The 24,178-nt window shown below is 43.9% G+C and overlaps 3 protein-coding genes across 7 annotated transcripts in view; 2 read left to right on the top strand and 1 right to left on the bottom strand.

Moving 5' to 3' along the window:
• The window catches only part of WRN (WRN RecQ like helicase), an 82,958-nt gene extending 75,615 nt beyond the window's left edge, over positions 1-7,343 (top strand). The window contains exons 33-37 of one of the 4 annotated variants that reach the window (XM_061635643.1): positions 886-1,048; positions 1,695-1,918; positions 5,524-5,616; positions 5,952-6,092; positions 6,558-7,343. In XM_061635643.1, coding sequence (XP_061491627.1) covers positions 886-1,048; positions 1,695-1,918; positions 5,524-5,616; positions 5,952-6,092; positions 6,558-6,680 — 744 coding nt within the window. In that variant the 3' untranslated portion in view covers positions 6,681-7,343. Of the gene's footprint in view, positions 1-329; positions 781-885; positions 1,049-1,694; positions 1,919-5,523; positions 5,617-5,951; positions 6,093-6,557 lie in introns of those variants that run through there. The other 3 variants (XM_061635636.1, XM_061635657.1, XM_061635653.1) reach the window with 3 other exon arrangements.
• A 261-nt stretch (positions 7,344-7,604) lies between these two features.
• Positions 7,605-21,120, bottom strand: LOC133388973 (uncharacterized). The gene is made up of 2 exons (XM_061635672.1): positions 20,974-21,120; positions 7,605-12,586 (listed from the first exon to the last, which is right to left on the bottom strand). Exon 2 carries the CDS (start codon positions 11,765-11,767, stop codon positions 10,631-10,633), a length of 1,137 nt encoding a protein of 378 aa, XP_061491656.1. The 5' UTR covers positions 11,768-12,586; positions 20,974-21,120; the 3' UTR covers positions 7,605-10,630.
• Positions 21,121-21,150: 30 nt separating this feature from the next.
• GTF2E2 (general transcription factor IIE subunit 2) overlaps positions 21,151-24,178 on the top strand; it is a 44,498-nt gene continuing 41,470 nt past the window's right edge. The window contains exons 1-2 of one of the 2 annotated variants that reach the window (XM_061635893.1): positions 21,151-21,303; positions 23,592-23,758. In XM_061635893.1, coding sequence (XP_061491877.1) covers positions 23,596-23,758 — 163 coding nt within the window. In that variant the 5' untranslated portion in view covers positions 21,151-21,303; positions 23,592-23,595. Of the gene's footprint in view, positions 21,304-21,324; positions 21,962-23,591; positions 23,759-24,178 lie in introns of those variants that run through there. The other variant, XM_061635883.1, reaches the window with a different exon arrangement.

The raw sequence follows: 24,178 nt of genomic DNA, 5'->3' as shown, positions 1-24,178 counted from the left end.
ATAACCAACAATTTTAGAAATGCCCAAGGACTAATTAACAAGGAGCAATAATACAATTAGTACTAGGTAATTTGATGCCTTGTATCAAATAACTATTGATTACAGTGTGCACCTTGGTGTCTACTGTCTGGGAGAAAGTCAGCAAACATAACATACAGCAAAGTGTAGATAGGCAATGCGCAAGAGGCTGTTTAGCATGTTCAATACAGAAATGTTAGACCAACTGAAACTAAATATATTCAATAGTGCTAATACTAGTGTATAGTTTCATTTTTTCAACAGGCACCTACCACTCCCTAGAATTAATTTCAACATTCATCCTTTCACAGCATTCACAATACTGTATATTCTAGGCATGTGCAACTTGTGATTCATAAAGGTAAATGCAGCCAATCAGCCAAGTGTAGTAGTTCACAGGGGGCTTGACAATCCTAGTTGTTGTTGTTGTTTTTTGGGGGGGGGTGGCAGTCTGCCCAGGTCTGCAAAACACAGGGGTTGTCAAGTGTCTGGGAGAGGCCACAATACATAGCTGGTGTGCTGTGTTTGGCTTGGTGGGTCATAGACCTGATGTATTCAGTACTGGTTAAAAATTGTTTTATTTTATAGCCTCAAGATTCTCATAAAGCCCTTTCCTGTTGCTAAAGATTATTGGCAGGGTATTTAGGGTGAAACATGGGGATGCAGCCAAGATGGCAGCCGTGTCTCAAGTTCTCTTCCCTCCCCCAAGCAAAGTGTAGTAGTGTGTGAAACAATCCTAAGATTGCTAAAGAACAATACTCAGCTATATCTGAGGAAGTACCTTTTCAAGTATGAAGTTTGGATCTCTCATTGATAGAGGCTAGGCTTATGTACCTCTTTTGATCCCTCCCTTTCTTGTTTCCCCAGAGGAGTATAAGTGAGAGACGGTCTTTACCTCTTACAGTGGTTGGCACACATTTATCCCAAGCCTTGAAAGCTGGCTACCCACTCAGTTTACAACGTGCTGGTCTGACTCCTGAGATACAAGAGATTATCACTAAGGTCATCCAAAATCCCCCCATCAACTCAGGTGAAAATTTCAACCCAACTCTGTAGTCTCTAATAAATGATGACATGAATACAATAAACCTTCACTACCATTGATAGTGGCCAATTCCTGGGCAAATATAAGCCTTATTTAACTGTACTTGATATGAATAGGGGCACTACTGATTGCATTTCATAAACAAACTGCCATTGTTTTATCAAAATACTTTTGAGTATAAATTAGAAATAAGACAACTAGGTCTCAGCTATGCACCTTTGCAAATTCAGGTGCCTAAATCTGGATTGAAATATTCAAGATTGTTGTGATCTGATTCATAAGTCTTTTTCACTACCCTTGAAAGGTGCATTGTGGTGGGGACAGGGAGAAGATAGCTTTTGTTTTCATTGATGTTTGTTGAGGTAAATTGGTGAATGGTTTAACCTACATTTATGATGTTCCAGCTTTACAGGATTGGGGTTGGCATGTGCAACCAGGATTGGAAATCTCCATTACTCTATGGTTTTATCCAAATGTCAACTTTTCCCAGGCCTTTAAAAAGCTCATAAATATTTTGCCTGCTCTATTGATCTAGTGTCTTTTAAATGTGAATTTTTGAAAAATTTAGTGGTTCTTCAAAGTGGCTTTTTCAGAAAGTAATTCTTGCATTAATGTTTTTTTCTTTTCCAAGATGTAACTGAAATGAAAGCAATTAGAACATTAGTCCCTGCAGATATTGAGTTGTATCTTATAAAAATGACAGTTGTTCTGCTGGAGAAAGAGTATAAAAGTTGGCAGCTGAGCCAGCAGCATGATTCAGAGAAGCAAGGACCACCTCAAGAGCCTGGGTGCCTACAGTCATCTACAGTATCCTCCAAGAAGAATGGGGAGAAGATTCTGTGGATTGAAACGAAGGTTTGTAAACAAAGTTGTAAAAAAGAGAAACTGTCACACTAATCCTGCAAGAAAGGAACAAAAAGTACCATTAAATTTGGGATTTTGGTGTTCTTTACAGTTCTTTGATCAGTAGTCTTCTGATTTATTTCCGTTGTTCCTTAGGGCCCAGCTAGACTTGTAGCTGTTTCATTGCAGCAAACAGATGCTGACAAGGAACAATATTGGGCAGGATATCCCATTCTGACGTTGCAGATTCCTCATTGTAGTAGTGGAGAAATTTTTATATATCCACACATAAACCTAGATATTAGAAGGTATATGCTTAAAATTATAAGAAAATCACAAGGAGTAAAGCTTGTAAACAGGTCTGTGAGGCCTTAGGATCAGCGTTCACCTTCTTCAGAGAGGCAAGTGGAGTTCAGACTGAACTCTTGAACCCCTGAGATGGAGCAAAGCAGGCCTGCGTTTGATTAACTTTGCATTAGTAAGCATATTGTTTAGGGGCAAGTGGGCATATAGCGAATGTTTTACTAATGACAGATGCGCTGGTTAGGCTTATCAGGCCAATAACAAAGGTGGAATGTTACGTTCAGTACTCTCTGCCCCCAGGTACATTAGTTAGGGGACAGGAATATATTAAAACTATTAGTCAAGGAGACAGTGAAAAATGAGATAAGATACGCCTGCCAAATATGAAAAATATATATGCTCATTTTAATGAAGTTATTTGATTGGCTAGTAAATAATGTACAGGAAAAGTTTGCTGTACAAATTTGCAAAAGAAAATGTGGCATGCAGCTGAAATGAAAACTAGCAACACAATAAAAGCACAATAAATAACAGACTAGATAAATATATTGAGAGGCTCAAAACATGGGACCTGAACAACAATATGTGACAATACAAAATGCTGCCACAGTGAATACAGTAACATGAAAACATATACAAAGATGACAGGCAGTGGAAAATGACACAATAAGACAAAGATGACAGTTATTCTGGATTGTTAAACTGTTTCAGTGCTTCTTCAGACATTCATAATGCTCAAATTTCAGCAGCCAGCCTTGAGGCTCCCACAAATATCTGTCAAAAATGTGAGAAATGTTACCCACATATAAGTCTATGAACAGTATTCAAACAGCAACATATTCAAAGTGAAAGTACATAAATACCTCCACTGAATGGAATGTATATAGGTTGCCAATACTATAACTCAGTCACTTCTTGTGGGGGTGATATGCCCTACAACTGCATAAATCATTAAATATTATAAAGATGCCAATCAATAATAAATAGGATGTCGACACCATAGTCTGAAATCCTCCCGATACAGGGAGTCAGGCAGCGCTTTCTGCTGGAATTGAAATTGGAGGTGAGGGTTAATGTTCAGGGACTGTGAGAATCGTGAGACTCTTTGCCCATTGGCAAATGTGAACTGTGGCTATATTGGCCACATAATAAAGAAAATGAGAAATGTTTCAAAATCATGACAATTTCACTACATTTCACTACAGTTGTAAAGTTAGCTTTGACTACATTTACTTCCTCTTTTTGTTTTAATTTTGTGCAGTTTGTTAATGAACTTCTCAGTTACAGTGGCCTGGTTTGCAGGACATGGTAAGCCAAACTCTGGGTTACTGGGACCTTGCTAACCAACTTGTAGTTAGCAGGGAGAGAGCTTAACCACAAGTCCAGTTTTTGATAACATGCTTAGCTCAGCATGGCATGGGAGCAAAAAGGACTAGGGAGGAGCAAAACAGCTGCAAGCTTCCCTCTGGTAGCCCGCATGTTCACACAGTCCCAGTATGCCATAGTTCAGTTTACCATGTCATATGAACGCAGTCTGTGTGTTCATTTTCAGTCACTTCTCTTGTGTCCAGTAGTTCTAGTCCTTCAGTTAATATACTTATTTGTTCACATGATCAGACAGAAGGCAACTTCCAGAGCATAAAATTTTATTTATTGCGGAAAAATAATACTCAACTTGTAACTGTGTTTTGAAGTCGTCCAGAGCTGAATTCTTACTTTTTCATTTCACGAAATATAGTGCTAAGTTTGGGTTGAAATGCATGTTTATCTCAATTAGAAAATTGCAGTGCTACAACTGACGGATTGATCTCTGGGGTGGGGTGTTCAGGTGCTATTTAGGGCTTTTAAAGCCAAAACCAGTTCCTTGAACTGAGCCAGTGAAGCACTCTGTATACTGGGTAATATGCTCAGAGCATTAAGTCCCAGTTATCAGTCTGGCTGCTGCATTTTGGACCAAGAGTCTTTTGTGGACACTACTTGGTCTTTAAAGCATTACAATAATCTAATCTAGATGTAACTAGAATATGGATACAGGTCCTCTCTCTCTCTCCAAGGAAGGACACAGTTGGAGTAAGGTGAAGCTGGCAAAAGATATTGTAAACTGTTGATGCTGCTTTAGTGTCAAGTAGTGTCCTTAAGGGGGCGGGGAGTTCACCCCGTTCTGGAAGGAGCCAGACACCACTTCCTTGGATTGATCAACCGCTCAGCAGCAGCACTAGTCTTACCAGAATAGAGCGTCACTTTTTTTTTTAGCTCAGGCTATCTATCGCTTCACAAGGTTTGATGTAAAAAAGAGAGAGGGAATGTGCTGAATGTCACCTGAGCACTTGTGGGGGAAGGATGAAAGAAAAATGTAACAATTAGATTTTCTTTTAGAAGCATGGCTCCACAGTAGCACCTAGTGGTAGGAGGGGAGAATTTCAGTTATCCCCTGTCCCTATTCATGGCCTGTAGAATTCTAACTTTGCTGGTATAGCAGTTTTGCTTATTAGTAGCTATGTGGTGCTAACCACATAGGAAAAATCATTCAGATCTTAGAAAAGGATTCATTGATTATATTTTATGTGCTATATATTGCAAATAGAAATATTTATAGCTCACAACTCAGGTGGTCAGAAAATCTCCTGAACTGGGCTGCTCTGATGATGAAGGGAAGTCCACTTCAATGACTTGCATGTGTGGAAGGAAGCAACCTTTCCAGCCTGGCTAGTGCCCTCTTTCCTCCCAGTTTTTTGTTTGTTTCTAAACTCCATTGTCATCTAGTCAATGAAACAAAGTACTAGCTAGTCTGATCAAATTAAGGGTCAGGCAGAAATCCTCTTGCTGAGCTGCTGACTCTTCTTTCTAATCATATTTCCAGCAAAGGAGTTCTTGGATTTCTTCCTCCCTTTCCATTGTATGGAGCTGGATTTAGTTTGTGGTTTGTAAAGCTATGTTTTATTAATTGTATAAAAAACCTGTCTTGCAAGGAGTCTGAGAAAATAATTTACTCTGCAACTTTGCTTTATGAATTTACCCTTTCTATTTTGTGGTATCTTGCATGCCACAAGCTTACTCAGCTGACTTTTATACCCTGCATCTGTTACTAGCTTTTTATAGGATTGTCTGCACAATATCTTTAAGTTTTTAACAATATATTTGAAAGTTGCACTGAGGGCCCAATTTGGGCAAAATTATAATGCAAAATGTCCATTTTAGGAATTTCCTCTTCCTTTTGATGAGGCACTATTTTGCATTTCCTATTGCATACATTTGAACAATTAAATTAAACCTATGTATTAACATGTTGATAACACTTCTTGTTGAACTTCTAGGAAGCTTCAGTAAAGGCAGCTATACACAAGCCTGATTCTATGTCCAGTGAAAATATAAAGCAAGATACCTCATGTACAGATACTTCATCTTGGGTAATCATCTCTTGCATTATAATTTTGTATATGATAGGGTTCCTAAGCACCCAGATAATAGGATCTTCCCATTAGACCTTATGCATTTCTTAACTGTTATAGAACTCCAGTCATCGTATTTTCTCCCCTCCCTTTAGTTCTCTACACTGTTGAGTTCTGTGGATGGGTTGTACGTGTTTGGTCATCCAAATTACCAAATGAACAGTAGGAAAAGTAATGTGTACAGTATTACACCGCAACTGGTTTTCATGTTAAATCTCTTCCTTTTTAAGCCATCTATCTTGTTCAGCCAACCAGTGGAATGATGTTTGTAACTGTTTCTTTTTCTTTCAAAGGCGAAAAGCAACAATGAAGAGCAATTCCTTGGTATTAAACAGGATGTCCAGAGCCATCAGAGTTCCATCAACCTGGCCTCATGGAATCAGTCTTCGCTCAGTGCTGAGGAGGAAGATCTTTTTACTGATTCCCAGTCACAGGTAATGTGGTCCATATATCATATATAAGTTTGTAAGTCCTTTCTTCAGAGATCTAATTAAAGCTTTCCATGACTTCAGCTATGGTTTGTGATTGCATTGTGTTTGGGTTCCATCATACTTCCACCTTTGTAGGAGAGGCAACAGTGGAACTTCCCCCTCCCCAACTCTTGGGTAAAAGCCCACTGGGCTAAATAGAAATTTGGGAAAGCCTGCCTCCCCAGATTGTCATGTGTCATACTCATAAACCCAATTCAAGAGGGTGGGGGACAAGATGCTATATTAGAGGGACTGTTCCTAGGGAAGGAGAAATGGCAAGCAATTGCTTGTGCGGTGTTGGGCTAGTCACTGCCTCTTGGTGACATATCTAGTTCAAAAGCCAGGCTAGTAGGAACCCAAACAGTTGATAGCGTGAGTAAATAATGGTATGTGATAGTGAAAAAATGTGGTTTTCTTTCTTTCTTTTAGACATTGTGTCAGCCTTCCAAGAGGAAGCTACCAGAGTGGTTTGGGACTTCAAAAGGAACTGTTACTCATGTTAATACTACCAAGAAATCCAAGAATGGAGGAAACAAAGGTCTCTTTGGTTGAACTTGGAGATACCATAAAATGCACTTACATAGCAGTGTTGAAGCTTTATAGTTCATTTACTCTCTTCATTCAGTCTGACTCAAGTGAGGCATACACAAACATTTCTTTTTCAAAATAGAGAACTCCGAGAAGAAAGCCCCTGGTCATTTGTTTCCACGCAAAACTATGACTAGATATGGGCTTAAAAGTAGCTCCAATTCTTGAATTGGTTCATATACAGGACTTACCAAATTCCAAACCTCGAGCCTAAGCAAAAAAGCAAGAGAAGAAAACAGAGCAGTGTAGATCATATAGTGTTGCAAAGGTTATGCCTCCAAATGTGTTCATTGAAATTAGTATGTTGAATAGTTTCGACAAACTGGGGAAAAGGCTGTCTGTATATACTTTGAAGAGCAGCTGGGAGCAGTGAATGTACCATGTCAGTCTTCTCCAACTTCCCTGTTGATTTCAGTAGGATTATAGTTGCATGGAACGGGCAATCCCATGTTCTTTATTTGTATGACTATTTTTTAAAGAAGGCATTCATATGGAAAAAATATAACCTGACAGCAGGGTATTGTGCATAACTAAGTTGTTAAATTTCTTTATCACAATGGTGATTACTGCTAGAATTGTTAACATAAATTATTTTCTTTAATTTCAACTAATTTTGGCACTTTCTTATAAATAAAACTTGTTTATAATTAAAAAGTTGTGATTCAGTTTTGTCCAGTTCTGAATATCATGGTTTGGTTTACAGTGAGAAATAGAAGTCAAACAAAAAAAATCTCAGTCCTAAAGAATTTCGGGTAATGCCTAATGAATTGGTTCCTAAAATAATTCAAGCCCGCTGCTTTCCTTAACAAAAAAACAATTTCCCCTCCCTCCTTCCTTTTATTAGCATAAAACAAAAAAGATCTTCCTCTCCCCTATATATATACACACACACACATCCATACACAAATACCCCAAATCTGATTTTTTTATTATTTGTATTCTCCAAATTTCAAGGCAACTTAATCATTTATTTAAAATATTTATATGGCACCTGTTCTGCCTGACAATAAGACAAAATTAACATGCCTACGTTACATATTGTGTAACATCCAGCATTAGTCATATTTAGAACAGACCCATTCAAATCAATAGACTTTCGTTGGTTAGGGTTTTTTGTTATACATCTATTTAAAAGTCTGGTACAAAGCTGGTTTAAAGCTTTGAGATGCCACTCAAAGTGTGAAGGTTCTAGAAGTGATTTAAAATAATAAAATACAAAATATATTAAAAATGGAATAAACTACAAATAAAATATTTGACTGCAAATATACCAGGAATTCTGGTCTGAGAACTGGCAGTGGCTAGAAAGGTAATGAGCATTTGGAGCAAATGAGGCAATAGGCAGACAAGTGGAGAAAGGCTTGCTGGGATGGCAAAATTATGAAGCTGGCTCTACCATTAGGCCTTTTGGAGCTTACAATCTACAAGAGGCAATACTGAAATTAGCTGAGGAAAGGGGAAGAGGGGCAAGGGTAAGGAGGGGTACATTTGGGGACTTCTAAATGTCTATAGACAGGAAGGGGAATAAGTGGCCCTCTAGATGCTAGACTCTCAACTTTTATCATCCCCAACCACTGGGCATGCAGATCAATATATATATATATATATATATATATATATATATATATATATATATATAATGTACATTATTTCTTATATATGTTTTAATATATATTACACACATATATACTATATATATCTGTAGCTCCTAATTACTATGGACGATATCCAATGTTAGCTGTGCTCAGAGTAGACCTATTGAAACCAATGGACTTCAATGGGTCTACACTAAGCATGTTCTGATTGACTATATATAGTATAATTTCTCTTCATGGGCAGGCACATGGCAATGTAGCTGTATTCAGGATGAAAGTATGCAGGGCTCCATAATGAAAGCTCCAAAGAGATAATGAGCTGCTGCACATGACCATTCTGATTATTCTCCCAGAAATGAATGGAAGTCACTACTCAAAAGCCTCCCTCAGGCACCTGCCAATTGCCTCAGTAAAACCTCATGATCAATATATCAAAGGCTGCCAAATGATGTAAATGAAGTTTGGAGAAGTTTGATATTGCTGGAATAACAATTTAGACAAAGTGCTGGACCACTTTCAAGACTATTCTGGGAGGCCTCAAATATAGACTGAATTCACTGCCACAGGATGGTGTGATGATGACTGCTAGCTTAGATGGCTGTTAAAAAGGAGTAGGTATGCAGCTCCTTGGCCTGCCTCCAATATCCATGGGTTGAGTGTGGATGCTTGAACCAGGGAGGCGTGTGTGAATAGACTTTGCATATGTATACTTCCATAGGAGCACAGAATTCCAGTTCCTATGGAAGCCTATGTGCATAGAGGTCTGCACACATTTCCCTGTCTCAGACATCCGCATGCAACTTGTGGACATTGGAGGTGGGGCCAGGGCTTGGCCGAACCAGTCGAAGATGGCGCAGACTGTGCCTGCCTCTTCCCGGCTCTGCACGAATACCATCAGATCGTCTGCGTGCGCGATGCACTTGGCCTGTGCTGTTGCTCCTGTGGCTGCTGAGGACTGTCCGTTTCCTTTTTCCTGTGCTGCGAACCCCCGTATGCTCTCTTCTTTCTCGATGAGCACGATCGCTGGGTCAAGCTCGATCACGTAAAGCAATGGGCTCAGTGGACATCCTTGCCGCATGCCTGCCTTCACGGGGAATGCTGCGCCCTTCTGCCCATCGATCTGCGGCGTCGCTGTGGCCCCTGCGTAGAGCTATTGTATGTCTCCGATGAATCCTGCGGGGACGCCTTTTGCTCGGAGCACGGCCCACAGGTAGGTGTGCTGCACGCGATCAAAGGCCTTGGCCTGATCGATTTGCATGAGCATCGGTGTTGCTGTCCTTGTCACTCCGCTGACATCGTTGTCTCTGTTGCTGGGGCGTTCGCCTTCGGCCGTTCCTCCTCTGTGCTCGGTGTTTTCTGATCTCCCTGTCTTCCCCTTCCTGCCTGCTGTGGTGAAGACTTCGCGCAGCAGGCACCAGGAGTTGGTCATGTCGTGGCCGGGCACTGCACTGGTCTGTGCGGGGCGCACCAGCTGCTTCGCGACTGCCGCCAAGCGCTGGTTGAGGACGGACGCCAGGATCCTGTAATCCACGTTTGTCAGGACGATGGGGTGCCAGTTGCTGGGGAGTGTAGGGTCTCCTGCCTTTGGGAAGAAGACCAATACGCTGTGCCAGAGTGTCCCTCCATCCTCTATGGTGTTCCCGATATTCGCTTTCCTTTTCTTTGGTGCCCCTTTCCCGAGGAGATGATTATACAGCGCTGTCATCGGTGTCGCCAGTAACGTGCTGAAGACTTGGTAGAACCGCCAGGGGAGTCTGTCTGGTCCAGGCGCCGAGTGTCCTCTTCCCCTGGCAATGGCTGCGCTCACTTCTGCGCTTTCGATGGGCCGCTCCATCTCCTGCCTTTGTTCCTTCATGAGCTTTCCCGTGCCCCATGGTCTCCGGTTTCCTTCCGCTATCCCTTTCTCCGCTCCATCCTCTTCCTCCTCCAGCATCGGCCCCCTGCTGCGACATTGCCGCCAGCGCACCCTCCGCGCTCTCTGCTCTTCTTGGAGCCGAAGGAGGTGCTGTCTGGCTGCTTGAGTGCCTTCATCTGGCTGCTGTGGTTGATGTGGCGGTCCTATGTCCCTCTGTCGTTGGCTCCGGAGCAGTGCGTAGACGGCTTGGTGCTGCTTGCACAGCTGCCTCTGAGCCCTGCGTCGCGCGTGCTGCTGACACTGCCATGCAATGCTCCACTTCAGCTCCTCCCACCACGTCAGCAGCTACTCCCGGAAGGCGGGCAGGAGGGATACCATCATGCCCAGCTGCGCTTCCAGTGTTTCCCGGAGCTCCTCGCTAGCGTCGAGGTCTGCTCCTCTTAGCCTCCATGTCCGTTGCTGGTTCAGTTGCGGGTGCCTCTCTCGCTGTTGCCCTTCTCCTCCTCCTTCCTTGTCTGGCCCTCTGCTTCACCCTCTCTTCCGTTCTCATGCTCTCTGGTCCGGCGCAGCCCCACGCCGATCGTGGCATGGGTAGACCAAACGGACAGCATGATCCGGCAGGCTGTGACTGCCCATGACTGTTGGGACATCCACGCACGGTCTGTGCAGTTGACGGTGTCCTCGCTTGGATGACGACAAGTGTAGTGCGGCATGTCCATCCTCACCGGCGTCACTGCGGCTGCTATCGCTCTTCCTATGCGTTCCTGTGGCTGTTCTTCCTCCGCCTCGCGTTGATGATGCCCGTGCTGTTGCTGCTGTTGCTGCTGCCATCTCTTCCGGTCTTCCGTGGTGGGTGGGATGAACCCCATGCTGTTGGGCACTGCTAGGGCGACGTCTGCGAGCCCTTTCCCATCAAGCCACTTGTTGAGCGTCTCTTTGCCGGTAAGCGCTCTGTCATGGCTTGCCTGTGGCTGCTGGCTGGTTCCTTTCCATCTGTCCGCCGGCCTGGAGCGGTTGTGAAAAGCTCCGGCCACCATGAGCTCTTTACTCGTGTCCCCGTACAAGTGCAAGAGCCTCCACAACTTCCTCCTCCCTGCCACTGAGGTGGGCGCGCACAGCCGAAACCCTTTCTGCCCTTGAGCGGTGCCTTTGCTTCTGCTGCTGCTGCTGCCTTCTGCGTTGATGGTGCTGCTGCTGCTGCCTGGTTGAGGCAGTGAGAAGTCTATCATGAGCAGGTGCCCCGGCTCCGCCTCCTGCACTCTGTCGACGTGCCATGGGTGCCCTTGCGTCACTCTAAATAGGACTGTGACTCCTGCTCTTCCTGTGGGCTCGTAGCTCCAGAAGGATGGCCCTATATTGTGCCACCACCTCTGGGTGTGGCTGCGCTGCCTATCTGTCGCAAGCCACGTCTCTTGGAGCACCACCACATCTGCTCCCGAGCTCTTGAGGGCGGTCAGGATCTCTTCTCTCTTCGCTCGCGTCTGCATCCCTCTCACGTTCCAGGAGACGAGGGCCATCTCTGCTGGGCCGTTCGTGCTCCTTCCTCCCTTCCTGCTTCCCCGCCCCCTCTTGGTCATGAGGTGCGGGCCTACTTTGGTCATCGATGGCAGGCTCTGGCGCTGTCACTGCCATGCCGTGTGCTCATGAGCTCCCTGCCTCTTGTCGTGTTTCTCCTGTTGTGCCTCCTTTTCTCCGTGGCTTCTCTTTCCCGTGACATCCGTCCGGTTGCCTGCGCTCTTCTCCTTCTGGTTGCCCCGTGCTGTCCCCTTTTCCCCCTCCTCTGTCTGTTCGGACCTGCTCTCCCCTGTGTTCTGGCGGTGCTGGCTTCTGCTCGTTCCCGTCTGCTCCCTGCTTCTTGCTCCCTTCCGCTGCTCCCATCACCATTGCTGCTGCTGCTCGCTCCATGACTTCCAGTTATTCTCTGATCGTGAGGATTCGCCACCGATGCTCTGCGATCTGTGCCCTTGCGACCGCCAACTGGGCCTGCGCGCTTCTATCCTCTGGGCGCGCTTCCCGTTGTTGGAGGCATTCCTGCTCTCGCTGTTCCTTGATTTCGGCATCCATAAGCTCGGTACTAATTGCTGTGATGAGTGCCTCCGCTGTTGCCCCTTGCAGGGATCGGAGCAACTGCTGCGCTTTCTCCTCTCCTTCCACTCCTGCTCTCTCCCCTTCCGTTCCCCACTGTTGTTGCTTGTCTGCTGCTTCCGTCTGTCTGCGCTCTTGTTGTGATCTTCTCCTCCGTCCCGTGGCGCTTTCCTCATCCTCGTCTCTTCCTGTTCCCTCCTCAGCATTGTCACGCGCACTCTGTCTTTTCTTTGGTCTCCTGTTCCTGGAGTTGTCCCCTTCTCCTCCTCCTCCTCCTCTGTCTCCTGCTCTTCTCCCATCTCCTCCACTGCCTCCTTCCTCTCCTCCGTGTTCCTCTATCCGTATGAGAGAAAATGAGATCATGAGTATGTATAAAACGGCATGTGAATAGGGTGATGTGTGAGAATTATAGAGGGGATGAGAATGTAGGGTATGTAAGTGGAAAAACATGGATTTTTTTTTAATTTTTTTTATTTTTTAAAAATAGCATACAAAATTGCTATTTGTAAATCATGTTAGATGGCACTAAATAAAATAAATAGTAATAATAAAAATAATTACATTTATGAAGGTATTGTTAGCTTTCCATCAGGTTTTGGGCCAAGTAAAAAGGATGTGTGATGAAAGACAAGTGTAAATACAATGTTGGTAATATTTATTTATATAATTTGTATACTCTTCAGCATAAATGTTATGTTCCCAGAGTAACTATCCTTAGTAAGAAAAAAAAGTATCATATTACTACGATCAAGCATACAAAACTAACATTAAATTAAAATAGCAAAGTAAAGCTGCAATGGTCCATTCAAGCAGACAGCAAAATCAAACTGCTTGAAATTAAAAATGCTTACATTAGAAGTTCTTAAAAGTGTGCAAAAACAGAAATGTTTTTGTCTGGCACCTAAGTGATAATAATGAGGTTCCCCGGCAAGTTACCTTGGAAAGAGAGTTCTAAAGGTAAGGAGCTACCAAATAAAAGGCTCTCTTTGCAGTTGCCACCCATCACTTCAGATACCCCTGTGATGTTCCTATATTAATGTATATATGGTAAGTGTTGGTTGTTTAGAAGATACATGGTAAGTGGAGTGAAAGAGGAGGGGGAGTGAATGGGCAGTAGAATGCTAGATGATTGGCTGAGTGTTTAAAATGGCTGAACGTATAAAAGGAAGAGTGAGAGTGGAATCTGGGGGGAGAAGAGAAAGAGTGGGTTGTTTGGGGGGTTTGAGAGAGTTGTTTACCAGGAGAGAGTGGAGAAGGAGGGGGGTGGAGTTCGGATTAGTATTGAGTAAAACCATATGCTTATGTGCCTTAAGAAGAAATCTTGTTAATCTTGTTAGCTTTGTTATCTTTAATAAATACTTAATTTCGTTTACCAAAGGCCTGATCCTTCGCTGGGGTTTCACAGACCAGAAGGGAGGGTAAGGTAATGACCAAGGCTGAAGGGGAACTGTAACAAATGGTGGCAGCGGTGAAGAGAATAACAATACCAGTATTCAGAGTCTCTGGGAATACTAGTATTAGGACGTGACTGGTGGTTGCCTAGCAGGGGGATCTGTTGAGATCTGTGCTAGAGCGGGGAGAGAAAAAATAAAATAAAGGACAGTCCTGACTGGTGGAGTCCCTGGTGGTGCCTAGTGACAGGCAGTAGCCACGCGCAAGTAGGAACCTGACAGGGAGAGCCAGGGAAGGGCGTCACATGTGGTGGCAGTAGCGGTGGGATACGAACCAAAGAGAGTCCCAAAGACACGTGGTGACAAAGGAGACTACGTCACACGTGGTGGCAGTAGCGGTGGGATACGAACAACAGAGAATCCAGATACGAATACTAGAGAATCCAGAACAGTGGTGTGGCAAACAGAAATAACAAAACAAGATTTCTTGTGAGAGTGACTGGCAAAGAGTGTGTGGCAAAGAGTGAGTGAACTCAAACACCATGGCTGAATATATAAAAATGAAAAGAGAGGAGCTGGTGGAGAAGTGCATAACATTCAATTTACCTCACGAGGGTAAAGGGGTAGATGAATTGAGGGTAGCACTTATAGGATTTGCAACTGCCCAGCAAAAACAACCTGTCAGGGAAGAGACCCCAGAAGGATATTTAAGCAATCCCGCTTATATAGAGTACTTGAGAGAGAAGTTAAGATGGGAGGCTGAGGAAAAAGACAAGCAGAGGGAGTTGGAAGCTGAGAGATTGAGGATGGAAGCTGATGGGAAAGACAAGCAGAGGGAGTTGGAAGCTGAGAGATTGAGGATGGAAGCTGATGGGAAAGACAAGCAGAGGGAGTTGGAAGCTGAGAGATTGAGGATGGAAGGTGCAGAGAAGGAAAAACAGAGGGAGTTGGAATTTGAGAGAATGAGAGTGGATGCGGAATTACAGGCAGAAAAGTTAAAATTTGAAAGAGAGAAGTTTCATTCTGATGAGACAAGGAAAGACAGAGATGGAGCAAAAATAAAAATTACACCAAAGGACTTTGCTGTCTATGAGCCTGGTCAAGTTCCTCAAATTTACCTCAGCACCTTTGAAAAAGCAGCTCAGTTGTGGGGGCTACCTGAAGATAAATACATGCAGTATTTATCAAACCTGATTAAAGGGGAATTGGCTGAGGTATACCAATATTTCCCCTCAGACAGGCCCGTCACCTATGCTGAATTCAAAGAAGCAGTGTTTAAAAGATTCAGACTGGGGCCTGATTATTTTAGAAAGCTTTTCAGAAACTGCCAGATACAGACAGGGAGGTCTTTCGTGGAGCTGGGGGCAAAACTGATGGACATATTTGGGAAATGGCTGACAAGTGCAAAAGCTCAGTCAGTGGAGGAGGTGAAAAACCTCATGATATTGGATCAATTATACCATCAGTTACCGCCAGAAATAAGGCTCCTGGTCAAAGACCGTTCCCCTACATCGGTGCAGGAGGCCGCAGAGATGGCGGATCACTTCGCCTCCAACAGAACTGGCTGGGTGGGGAAAACATCAAGAGATTTTAAACACAGACCATATAATGCTGGCAGAAGGGATGTGGTACCACAGCGAGTGAGTCCTCCAGTAAAATCTGAAGGGCACAGGACACCCCAGAGTGGATCTGTGTACCCTAAAAGTGAGGAGAAATTATGCTACAAATGTGGTAGACCGGGGCACCTACGTTTTCAATGTGAGGTTGCCAACCCCATTAGTAATCCTGCTCAGACAAGGGCAGTGAAAACAGAGCCCAAGGCTTTAGAAACAGCGAAAAAGGTTCAGTTCTGCCAGATAAACTGGACAGAAGTAACAGACCTTGATTCAAGTCTGAGAGAGGAAGTGAGTGTACAAGGGGCAAATTATTGGGCATTGCTTGATACCGGTGCCGCTCAGACATTACTGAGGCCAGATTTAATAAAATCTGAGGTAAAATTACCTCAGGAAACTGTGACTATCCAAGGAGTGAGGGGTCAACCAGAAAGTTTGCCTGTGGCCCTGGTGGAAATGACTTGGAGAGGCCGAGAGGGCCGATATAAAGTAGGCATTAATGCCCAGCAACAAGAACCAGTAATACTGGGAAGAGATGTAATGGGAGCCCAAGGAAAGATATATGTAGTGACCAGACAGCAAATTGGCAGAGAAAAAGAAGCCATATTAAGGGGGGCTGAAACAAACAGGGTGGAATCTGTTAACCAGCCTCAGGTCACCACAGCAACCACTAGCAGGCCTGCTGAAGGAGACAAACTGTATCAAGTGGTCGCTGATAAGAAAGAAGCAGAGCAATTCAGGGAAGAGCTGCATAAAGATATAAGTTTGAAGCAGATAAAGGAACAAGCTCTGACCCAACAGATTCCTTTCACTGACAAACTGAGGAATCAAGTTGTGTGTGAAAATGGGATTTTATATAGACTGTGGATGCCTGCTGAGAGAAAGGATGAATGTGAACCAGTGAAGCAATTGATAGTACCTAGCAAATACAGAACCAGATTGCTAGAGGTAGCCCACGATGTCCCATGTGCAGGACATCTGGGAATAAAAAAGACCAAGAGGAGATTGGCAGCACACTATTATTGGCCAAACATCTCCAAAGATGTAAAACAACATTGTCTATCTTGTGGAATATGCCAAAAGGTGGGAAAAAGTGGAGTAAAGACTAAGGCACCCTTAAAGCCCCTTCCTATAATTGGACAACCCTTTTATAGAGTGGAAATAGATTTGGTGGGCCCTTTTTCCAAACCCACAAGGCATGGCAAGAAATATCTATTGGTGGTGGTGGATTTTGCCACCAGGTACCCAGACGCAGAAGCACTAAGATCTGTAGAAGCCCCTGTAGTGGCAGAGGCTTTATTAAAAATCTTTATGAGGCTGGGTTTCCCTCAAGAAGTGCTGACGGATCAAGGCAGTGTATTCATGGGAGAAGTGATGCAATGTATGTGGAAATGTTGTGGTCTAAAACATCTAAAGACCACTACTTACCATCCCGCCACTAATAGGTTAACAGAGAGATTCAATGGCGTTTTGAAGGGCATGATCAGAAGCTATGTTCAAGATCACCCACAAGACTGGGATGAACGTTTGGGATGCTTCTTATTTGCATATAGAGAAGTCCCTCAAGAGTCAACAGGCTTCTCACCCTTTGAACTCATGTTCACTAGAAAAGTGAGGGGACCTTTGGAACTATTAAAAAATTCATGGGAAGGAACCCTGGGAGAGTACAAAACATCTGTAGTAGATTTTGTATTGGAATTCCGCAATAAATTAACATCAATGATGGAGGTGGTGAAAAAGAATTTGAGTCAAGCACAGGAGAAGCAACGTTACTGGTATGACAGAACAGCCAGGGAACGTGTGTATGATGTGGGAGATATGGTTATGGCGTTCATACCCAGGAAACATGACAAATTACAGGCTAACTGGGAAGGACCATATACCATCAGAGAAAGGCTTGACACAGTGACGTATGTAATCACCACAGACCAATTAAACAAAAGCAAAGTGGTTCATGTAAATATGTTGAAGCCTTACCATACCAGGGATGTACAGGTGTTGCAAGTTACCTTATTCCCTGAGGGAAGTGGGCCTGAACTTCCAGATTTGGTACAGGAAAGCAAAGACAAAGGAGGGGTAGATCAAGTGGAATGGTCAGAAGAGATTCTGAGAGTTTTGAAAACCTATAGGAATCTCTTTAGCAACAAACCTGGCCGAACCAGTATAGTTATACATTCCATTGATACTGGAGATCATGCCCCAATCAGATCTGTTCCGTACCGTGTGAATGGGAAAGTTTTGAATGAGATCAAAAAGGAGGTGGAAGATATGCTGGAATTAGGAGTGATCAGGGAATCCATCAGTCCCTGGGCCTCAAGTATTGTCCTGGTTCCGAAAAAAGATGGAACGACCAGGTTTTGCATTGATTATCGGCTAATCAATAAAATTACTGTCCCAGATGCGTATCCTATGCCTAGGGTAGACGCAATGTTAGAGTTATTGGGGGCAGCAACCATTATCTCTACACTAGATCTCTGTAAAGGATTTTGGCAAATGGAACTAGACGAGCAATCCAGAGCCAAAACTGCCTTCAATACACCAGATGGGTTATATGAGTTTGTGACCTTACCCATGGGACTAAGGAACTCACCAAGTTCATTTCAGAGGCTAATCAATACTGTGTTGCGAGGCATGTCAGATTTTGCAGTGGCCTATATCGATGACGTGGCCATTTTTAGCAAGTCGGTGCCTGAGCATGTCCAACACCTGACAACAGTATTGGAGGCCTTAAGAAAAGCAGGCCTCACAATAAAAGCTAAGAAATGCCAGTTTGGACTAAAGGAAGTAATCTATTTAGGACATAAGGTGGGGAGTGGGAAAATCACCCCCTTATGGAGCAAGGTGGAGGCAATACAAGCGTGGCTGATCCCCTTAACCAAAAAACAAGTAAGGGCATTTCTGGGTGTGGCTGGATTTTATAGGAAGTTTGTGAGAAATTTTGGGGAAATAGCAACCCCCTTGCATGAATTAACAAAGAAGAAGTGTTCTGAGCGTGTGGTATGGACGGATGAATGTCAGAAGGCTTTTGATCTACTGAAGCAAGCCTTGTGCCAAGGACCCATATCAATAGCACCAGACTATGAGAAACCATTCATCGTGGCTACAGATGCGTCGGACCTGGTGCTGGGAGTCGTCTTGCTACAGGAGAGAGAAGGCACCAGACATCCAGTGGCGTACCTGAGTCGCAAGCTGACGCCGAGGGAGAAAAACTATTCGTCGGTCCAGAAGGAGTGCCTGGCGGTCGTGTGGGGACTGAACAAGTTGCGCCCATACGTGTGGGGACGAAGATTCACAGTGACTACGGATCATCGGGCCTTGTTATGGTTGCAGACTATGAAAAACCATAACTATGCTGCAGAGGTGGTCCTGGGCCCTACAGGACTATCAAGTGGACTTCCAGTTCATAAAAGGCAAGGACAATGTACTGGCTGATGGATTTTCCAGGCAAGTGGCTGGGACTGCAGTGACGTGACCAGACGGAGGAACAAAGAAAGACATTTTCCCCATAGAGACTTTTATTTGTTAACGCGACGTATAAATCCTGGAACAGAATAATACTCTGCCGTTGTTTTAAGGGTGGGGAAATGTGATGTTCCTATATTAATGTATATATGGTAAGTGTTGATTGTTTATAAGATACATGGTAAGTGGAGTGAAAGAGGAGGGGGAGTGAATGGGCAGTAGAATGCTGGATGATTGGCTGAGTGTTTAAAATGGCTGAACATATAAAAGGAAGAGTGAGAGTGGAATCTGGGGGGGAGAAGAGAAAGAGTGGGTTGTTTGGGGGGTTTGAGAGAGTTGTTTACCAGGAGAGAGTGGAGAAGGAGGGAGGTGGCGTTCGGATTAGTGTTGAGTAAAACCATATGCTTATGTGCCTTAAGAAGAAATCTTGTTAATCTTGTTAGCTTTGTTATCTTTAATAAATACTTAATTTCGTTTACCAAAGGCCTGATCCTTCGCTGGGGTTTCACAGACCAGAAGGGAGGGTAAGGTAATGACCAAGGCTGAAGGGGAACTGTAACAAATGGTGGCAGCGGTGAAGAGAATAACAATACCAGTATTCAGAGTCTCTGGAATACTAGTATTAGGACGTGACTGGTGGTTGCCTAGCAGGGGGATCTGTTGAGATCTGTGCTAGAGCGGGGAGAGAAAAAATAAAATAAAGGACAGTCCGGACTGGTGGAGTCCCTGGTGGTGCCTAGTGACAGGCAGTAGCCACGCGCAAGTAGGAACCTGACAGGGAGAGCCAGGGAAGGGCGTCACAACCCCCCACCAGGTCTTGGATGAGAATTTCAGTGAGCAGGTGGCCTGATACAGGAGAAGGCAATACAACAAATATCTGGGTCCTAAGCTGGATAGTCCTTGAAGGTTAAGACAAGTGCTTTGAATTGAGCTTGGAAACTTACTAGGATATGTAAAGCAAGACATGTTCTCTTTGCCTGTTCCCTGTTCTGTTTCAGAATTACCTTCAAAGCCAGCTCCAAATAAAGCAATAATCCAATCTTGAAGTTAGCCAGGGCATAGATAAGTGTGGTTATGCTATTGCTGTCCAAGAGGGGTTGCATATTCATGACCCTTTACAGTGGGACTTTCATTTTTACTGCAGTCTAAGGCTCTCAGTATGGAAGCAGATTTACCACCCACCTATTCCACATTTCTACGCTGCTCCAGTGTTGCCAACATTTCTCCTCACGAGACCCAAGCTCCAAATCCACCAAAATCTAGACACGTTTTGATAATGTTTTTGTGTTATTGTGAAACGCTGTTATGAGGAATTGCTTAACAACGTGGATAATAGAATTTAAAAGTGCTAGCAACAGTTGGTGGGGGAAAGGAGGGAAAGCGGAGAGGGCAGCTCTCAAATCTAGATCTGAGAAAAATTTGAGTTTTGCATTCCTAGTTTTTTCAGGTTTAAAAATGCTGTGTGTGTGCATGTGTGTGTCTCCCTCCCCCCTCTGAGAACTGGATGCTGGATTAGAGGGGCCTGTAGCCTAATCCAGCAGGCTCTTCCTGGGATTATTATAAAATGTACTGTTTATACAAAGGATACCTGTTGTGGAATCACCTTATTAAATACAAACGGAGGGTTCCTCATGGGCAAGGCGGATACACCTTGTGCATGCTCATGCCATTTATTTCTGAGGCTAATCTTCATGTCTCCTCTGCTCAAGCAGCTGGCAGCTGGCTGTGGTTTGTGAGGAGTTGATGGCGCTTAGGCTGCATTTTGATTGGGTAGAATATTGCCTGCACATTTTCCTTCTCAGTAAGCCAATGGGCAAGAACCTCCTTGTGGTTATACCTTAAACGTTGATGGTTATACCTTAAAAAAACAAGCACACCAGAGGATCTGGAGACTTAATCCTCCTATCTCTCACTGGCTCATTGTGTGGTTTTGGGTAAATTACTATGGCATCCTTTCAATCAAAAGGTAGCTTACTAGCTATGGCTTACAGCAGAAACGAAACAATAGTCTAGCACTTTAGAGACTATACATAGGAACAGAAATGGAAAATGAAAAATACAAGAGAATGTCCAAAAGTAGATTTTTTTAAAAAGGCTATATTTTGGCTAGACAGTTTCATGAAAATATGTAATAGAGAAAAAAATGAAATTGAAGTATTTGTAAAAACCGCTAGACCCGCGCCTCAAAACACTAGATTTAGGAGAGAAATCATTAAATTGGCAACAGCACGCTGCTCCCAATACATAAATCTTTACCTGTGAACATATTGAAGCTATCCTGAATCCTAACCAACAAGCTTTTTCTAAACACCCGTGCACGGGGAGGAGCCTTTTTTTTGCTGCGCGCATGCGCTCTTCAAAAGATGCTTCCCCCCCGCCCTCCGTTGCCCTAGAAACGTAGAGCTGCACTTCCGGAACGTTTTTTAAACGTAACGATGATGTTATATCACGTCGACGAGCGACGGGAAGTATGCGGAGTGTGATGGAAGTCCTGCAGTAGGAAGCCGAGCCAATAGGGAAGCACGGAGCCTCAGGGCTCAGTTGATTTCCCCCACCCCTCGCCGTTGGGGTAGCCTCGTGCGCGAGGTGAGTGGTTTGGTGCGCGCGCACGGCCCCGGGACGGGATTGGCGGGGAGGGTTGCGGCGGCGGCGACATTGTCGTGGATATGCTACTGCCTCGTGAGAGGAGTGGGGACTCCGTAACTCAGCCGTCTCGGGAGAAGAAGGGGCAGCCAACAGCCCTTCAGAAGAGGCGCAGTCAATAGGGTAGCCCCTTTCCTTAAGAGGGGAAAGCAGTAAAGTTACACTGTGGGCACATGTGGTTCTGAACCGATGGACGGTTGTTCCGTGAGGCGAGGCAAGACCACGAGTAAAGGTCTCCAGCTGAGGAAGCTCAGCAGCTTCGTCAAACTACGTTTCCTCTTGGAGTCTCTTGGGACAGCCCTGATAGTCCAAGTGGTGAAGCACTGATAAATGTTTGTAGTGTGGGTATGCTTTAGGAACCGTTGTGGGGCATCTTGCCCTGCTTTGAGGGAAGCTTGTTTACGCTTCAGAGCCATATCTACCACAGAGACCTGCTGTAATGATTGGTCCCTTTCTGTAGGGAACCCTTGGAAGCATAGTCCCGTGATATGAGCTAGGGTTCCCTAACGGACTCAACACCCACACCAAGGAACAGTTTCCAGGAATCATCGAGGAAAATAATGACAGGCAAACCGACAATAGTTTTAGACCGCTTTGTAGGGTAGGTATGCTCTTGGAGTTTTCAAAGCTGTTCACAGAAATGCTAGGGTGGTAATTCTGCTGCCCCTGAAAAATAGACAGTACTATTGCCCCAGATTGTAAAAGTGGACTGAGGCTGAGAGAATACTGCCTTGTGAGGCCACCACCTCAGTTTTAGAGACAACACTGTCTATGCAAATAAACTGTCATGCTTTGCTTTCTCACCCTAACTTTCTTTTGAAGTCCACTGTATTAACCTATGTAACTGTGGACTCCTCCTACCAGATACTGATCCTATTATTATTTCACCCCATCACTCATCCTGTGATGAATGGAAAGTGAGTCAAAGCTGCTGACTAACACTTCAGATGTCAATTTTCCTTTTGAATATCTCTGAACAAGATTGGAGGGTTCCTTGTCTTTAAGTGGACCTTGAAGGCTGAGCATGGTGAATAAACATTTTGTGCATGTGAGCACATACTTGACAGTTGCCTAACATTGTGGAACCTTGGTGATCGAGAAAGTTGGTGTATTGTAGTAACTAAATATGTGTTCCAAGAAGTCCCCAGTTCAAATCTTCCCTCTGCTGTGAGCTTCCTAAATGATCTTGGACAAGATGCTCTCTTTCAACGTTAAATATATGATATAATGCTGACCTGCTTTATAGCATTGATTTAAGACAAGGAACACTGAGATACTGGTTTGCATGTAACCTTAAACTGGTTTAGTGTTATGGGCACAAGCCTTGGCCTTGTGGGGATTCCCCTCTCATCCTGTGGTGTGGCCATGAAGACAAGATAAGAAAAGTTTGCTTCCATTTTTAAGTAATTGTGAGTATATATTACATCTGAACCAAGAACTGATCAGTGTTGCATATGGTTTAGGGAAATGAGCCAATATCATTAACCATGGTTTGTGAAGGTGGCTCTTTCCTAAACCATAGTTGACACTAACCACAGTTTATCTAGGTTCACACATAACAAGTAAACTTGTTTAGTTGAACATGGAAGCAAAGCTTTTGATCTCTGTGTTGGCTCCTCATGAGGGGAGGGATGAGCACACAGGCCGGAGGCTCGCCCAGACTTTTTCCTGTAATGTTAAACTATGGTTTAACATTATTTATTAATAATAGTTCTATCATGCTTTTATAGCCCTGAGAAGCCAATAAAAGATTTTGTAAGTTACTTACAAAAGATTCTTGCAGTAAAAATCAATTCAAGTGCGGTATCAGGAATATAAATAATATGGTAATCCTGTGCTGCTAGGATTATCAGGTGGCATTTTCTGTCCTCAGTCTTTCATGAAGTTGCTCTTCACCCTCTGCCTCCTAGGGAACAGCTCCCACTGATGTCCTCTGAGGGAAACAGAGTGGGGCTGAGCAGCTGGATCTTGCTCAGCTCATGGTGAAGGCAATTCTCTTACTGGCAGGGACAATATCGGAACACAACCAATATATAAGTTGTAAAGTTCTATATATAAAATAAGCCACAGACCTGAACTTACAAGATCTGAACAGGGTGGTTCACGACTGATGCTATTGGAGGTCGCTGATTCATAGGGTTGCCATAAGTCGTGATCAATTTGCAGGCACATAACCACCAAGTTCTATATAAATGTTACATATTCTTAGTAGCGTTTCATTTTTTTGACAGAATTATGGATCCAAGCTTGCTAAGAGAACGAGAACTTTTCAAAAAAAGAGCACTCTGTACTCCAGCTGTAGAAAAACGTCCAGCACCCTCTTCTGATTCATCATCTTCTAAGAAGAAGAAGGCAAAGGTAGAGCAGGGTGGATCATCAAGCTCAAAACAGAATGCAGGTTCGTGGTGGTGGGCAAAATCTGATTCTGGGGATTAAGCAAGAGCTCTTTCATTTTCCCCTTATATCTTACTTTTCCAGAGTACAGCATTCAATTATCTTCATATGTGACTTTGCAGATACTAGTCTGATTTATATGTCACATTAAGCCATAGTTGAAATAAATTATGATTGAATGTGAATGTGCAGTGAGCTGGTGCATGCAACTGAAATTTCGGGCTTAGTGTTAGGGCCATACCTGGGCTTGCAGTTACTTTCTTTCTAAACAAACCACAAGTGGTAAGCCAAAAAGAACCATCACTTCCCTTGTGGTTTGCTTGGAGAAAACAAGCCATGAACCCAGGTTTGGGTGATGTAATAAGCCAGACTATGGATTGCATAGCAGTAGCAGAGGAGAAACAAAAAGCCTGCAAGTTCAGCA

Source organism: Rhineura floridana, chromosome 1, assembly GCF_030035675.1.
Source record: "Rhineura floridana isolate rRhiFlo1 chromosome 1, rRhiFlo1.hap2, whole genome shotgun sequence".
NCBI classification, from domain to species: Eukaryota; Metazoa; Chordata; class Lepidosauria; order Squamata; family Rhineuridae; genus Rhineura; species Rhineura floridana.
The sequence above is the reverse complement of the archived record's forward strand: the minus strand, read 5'-3'. Positions and strand labels throughout refer to the sequence as shown.

Bases quoted from the DNA above. Each gene is read 5' to 3' on its own strand.
- LOC133388973 (XM_061635672.1), bottom strand. From the start codon at position 11,767: ATGACCAAAGTAGGCCCGCACCTCATGACCAAGAGGGGGCGGGGAAGC.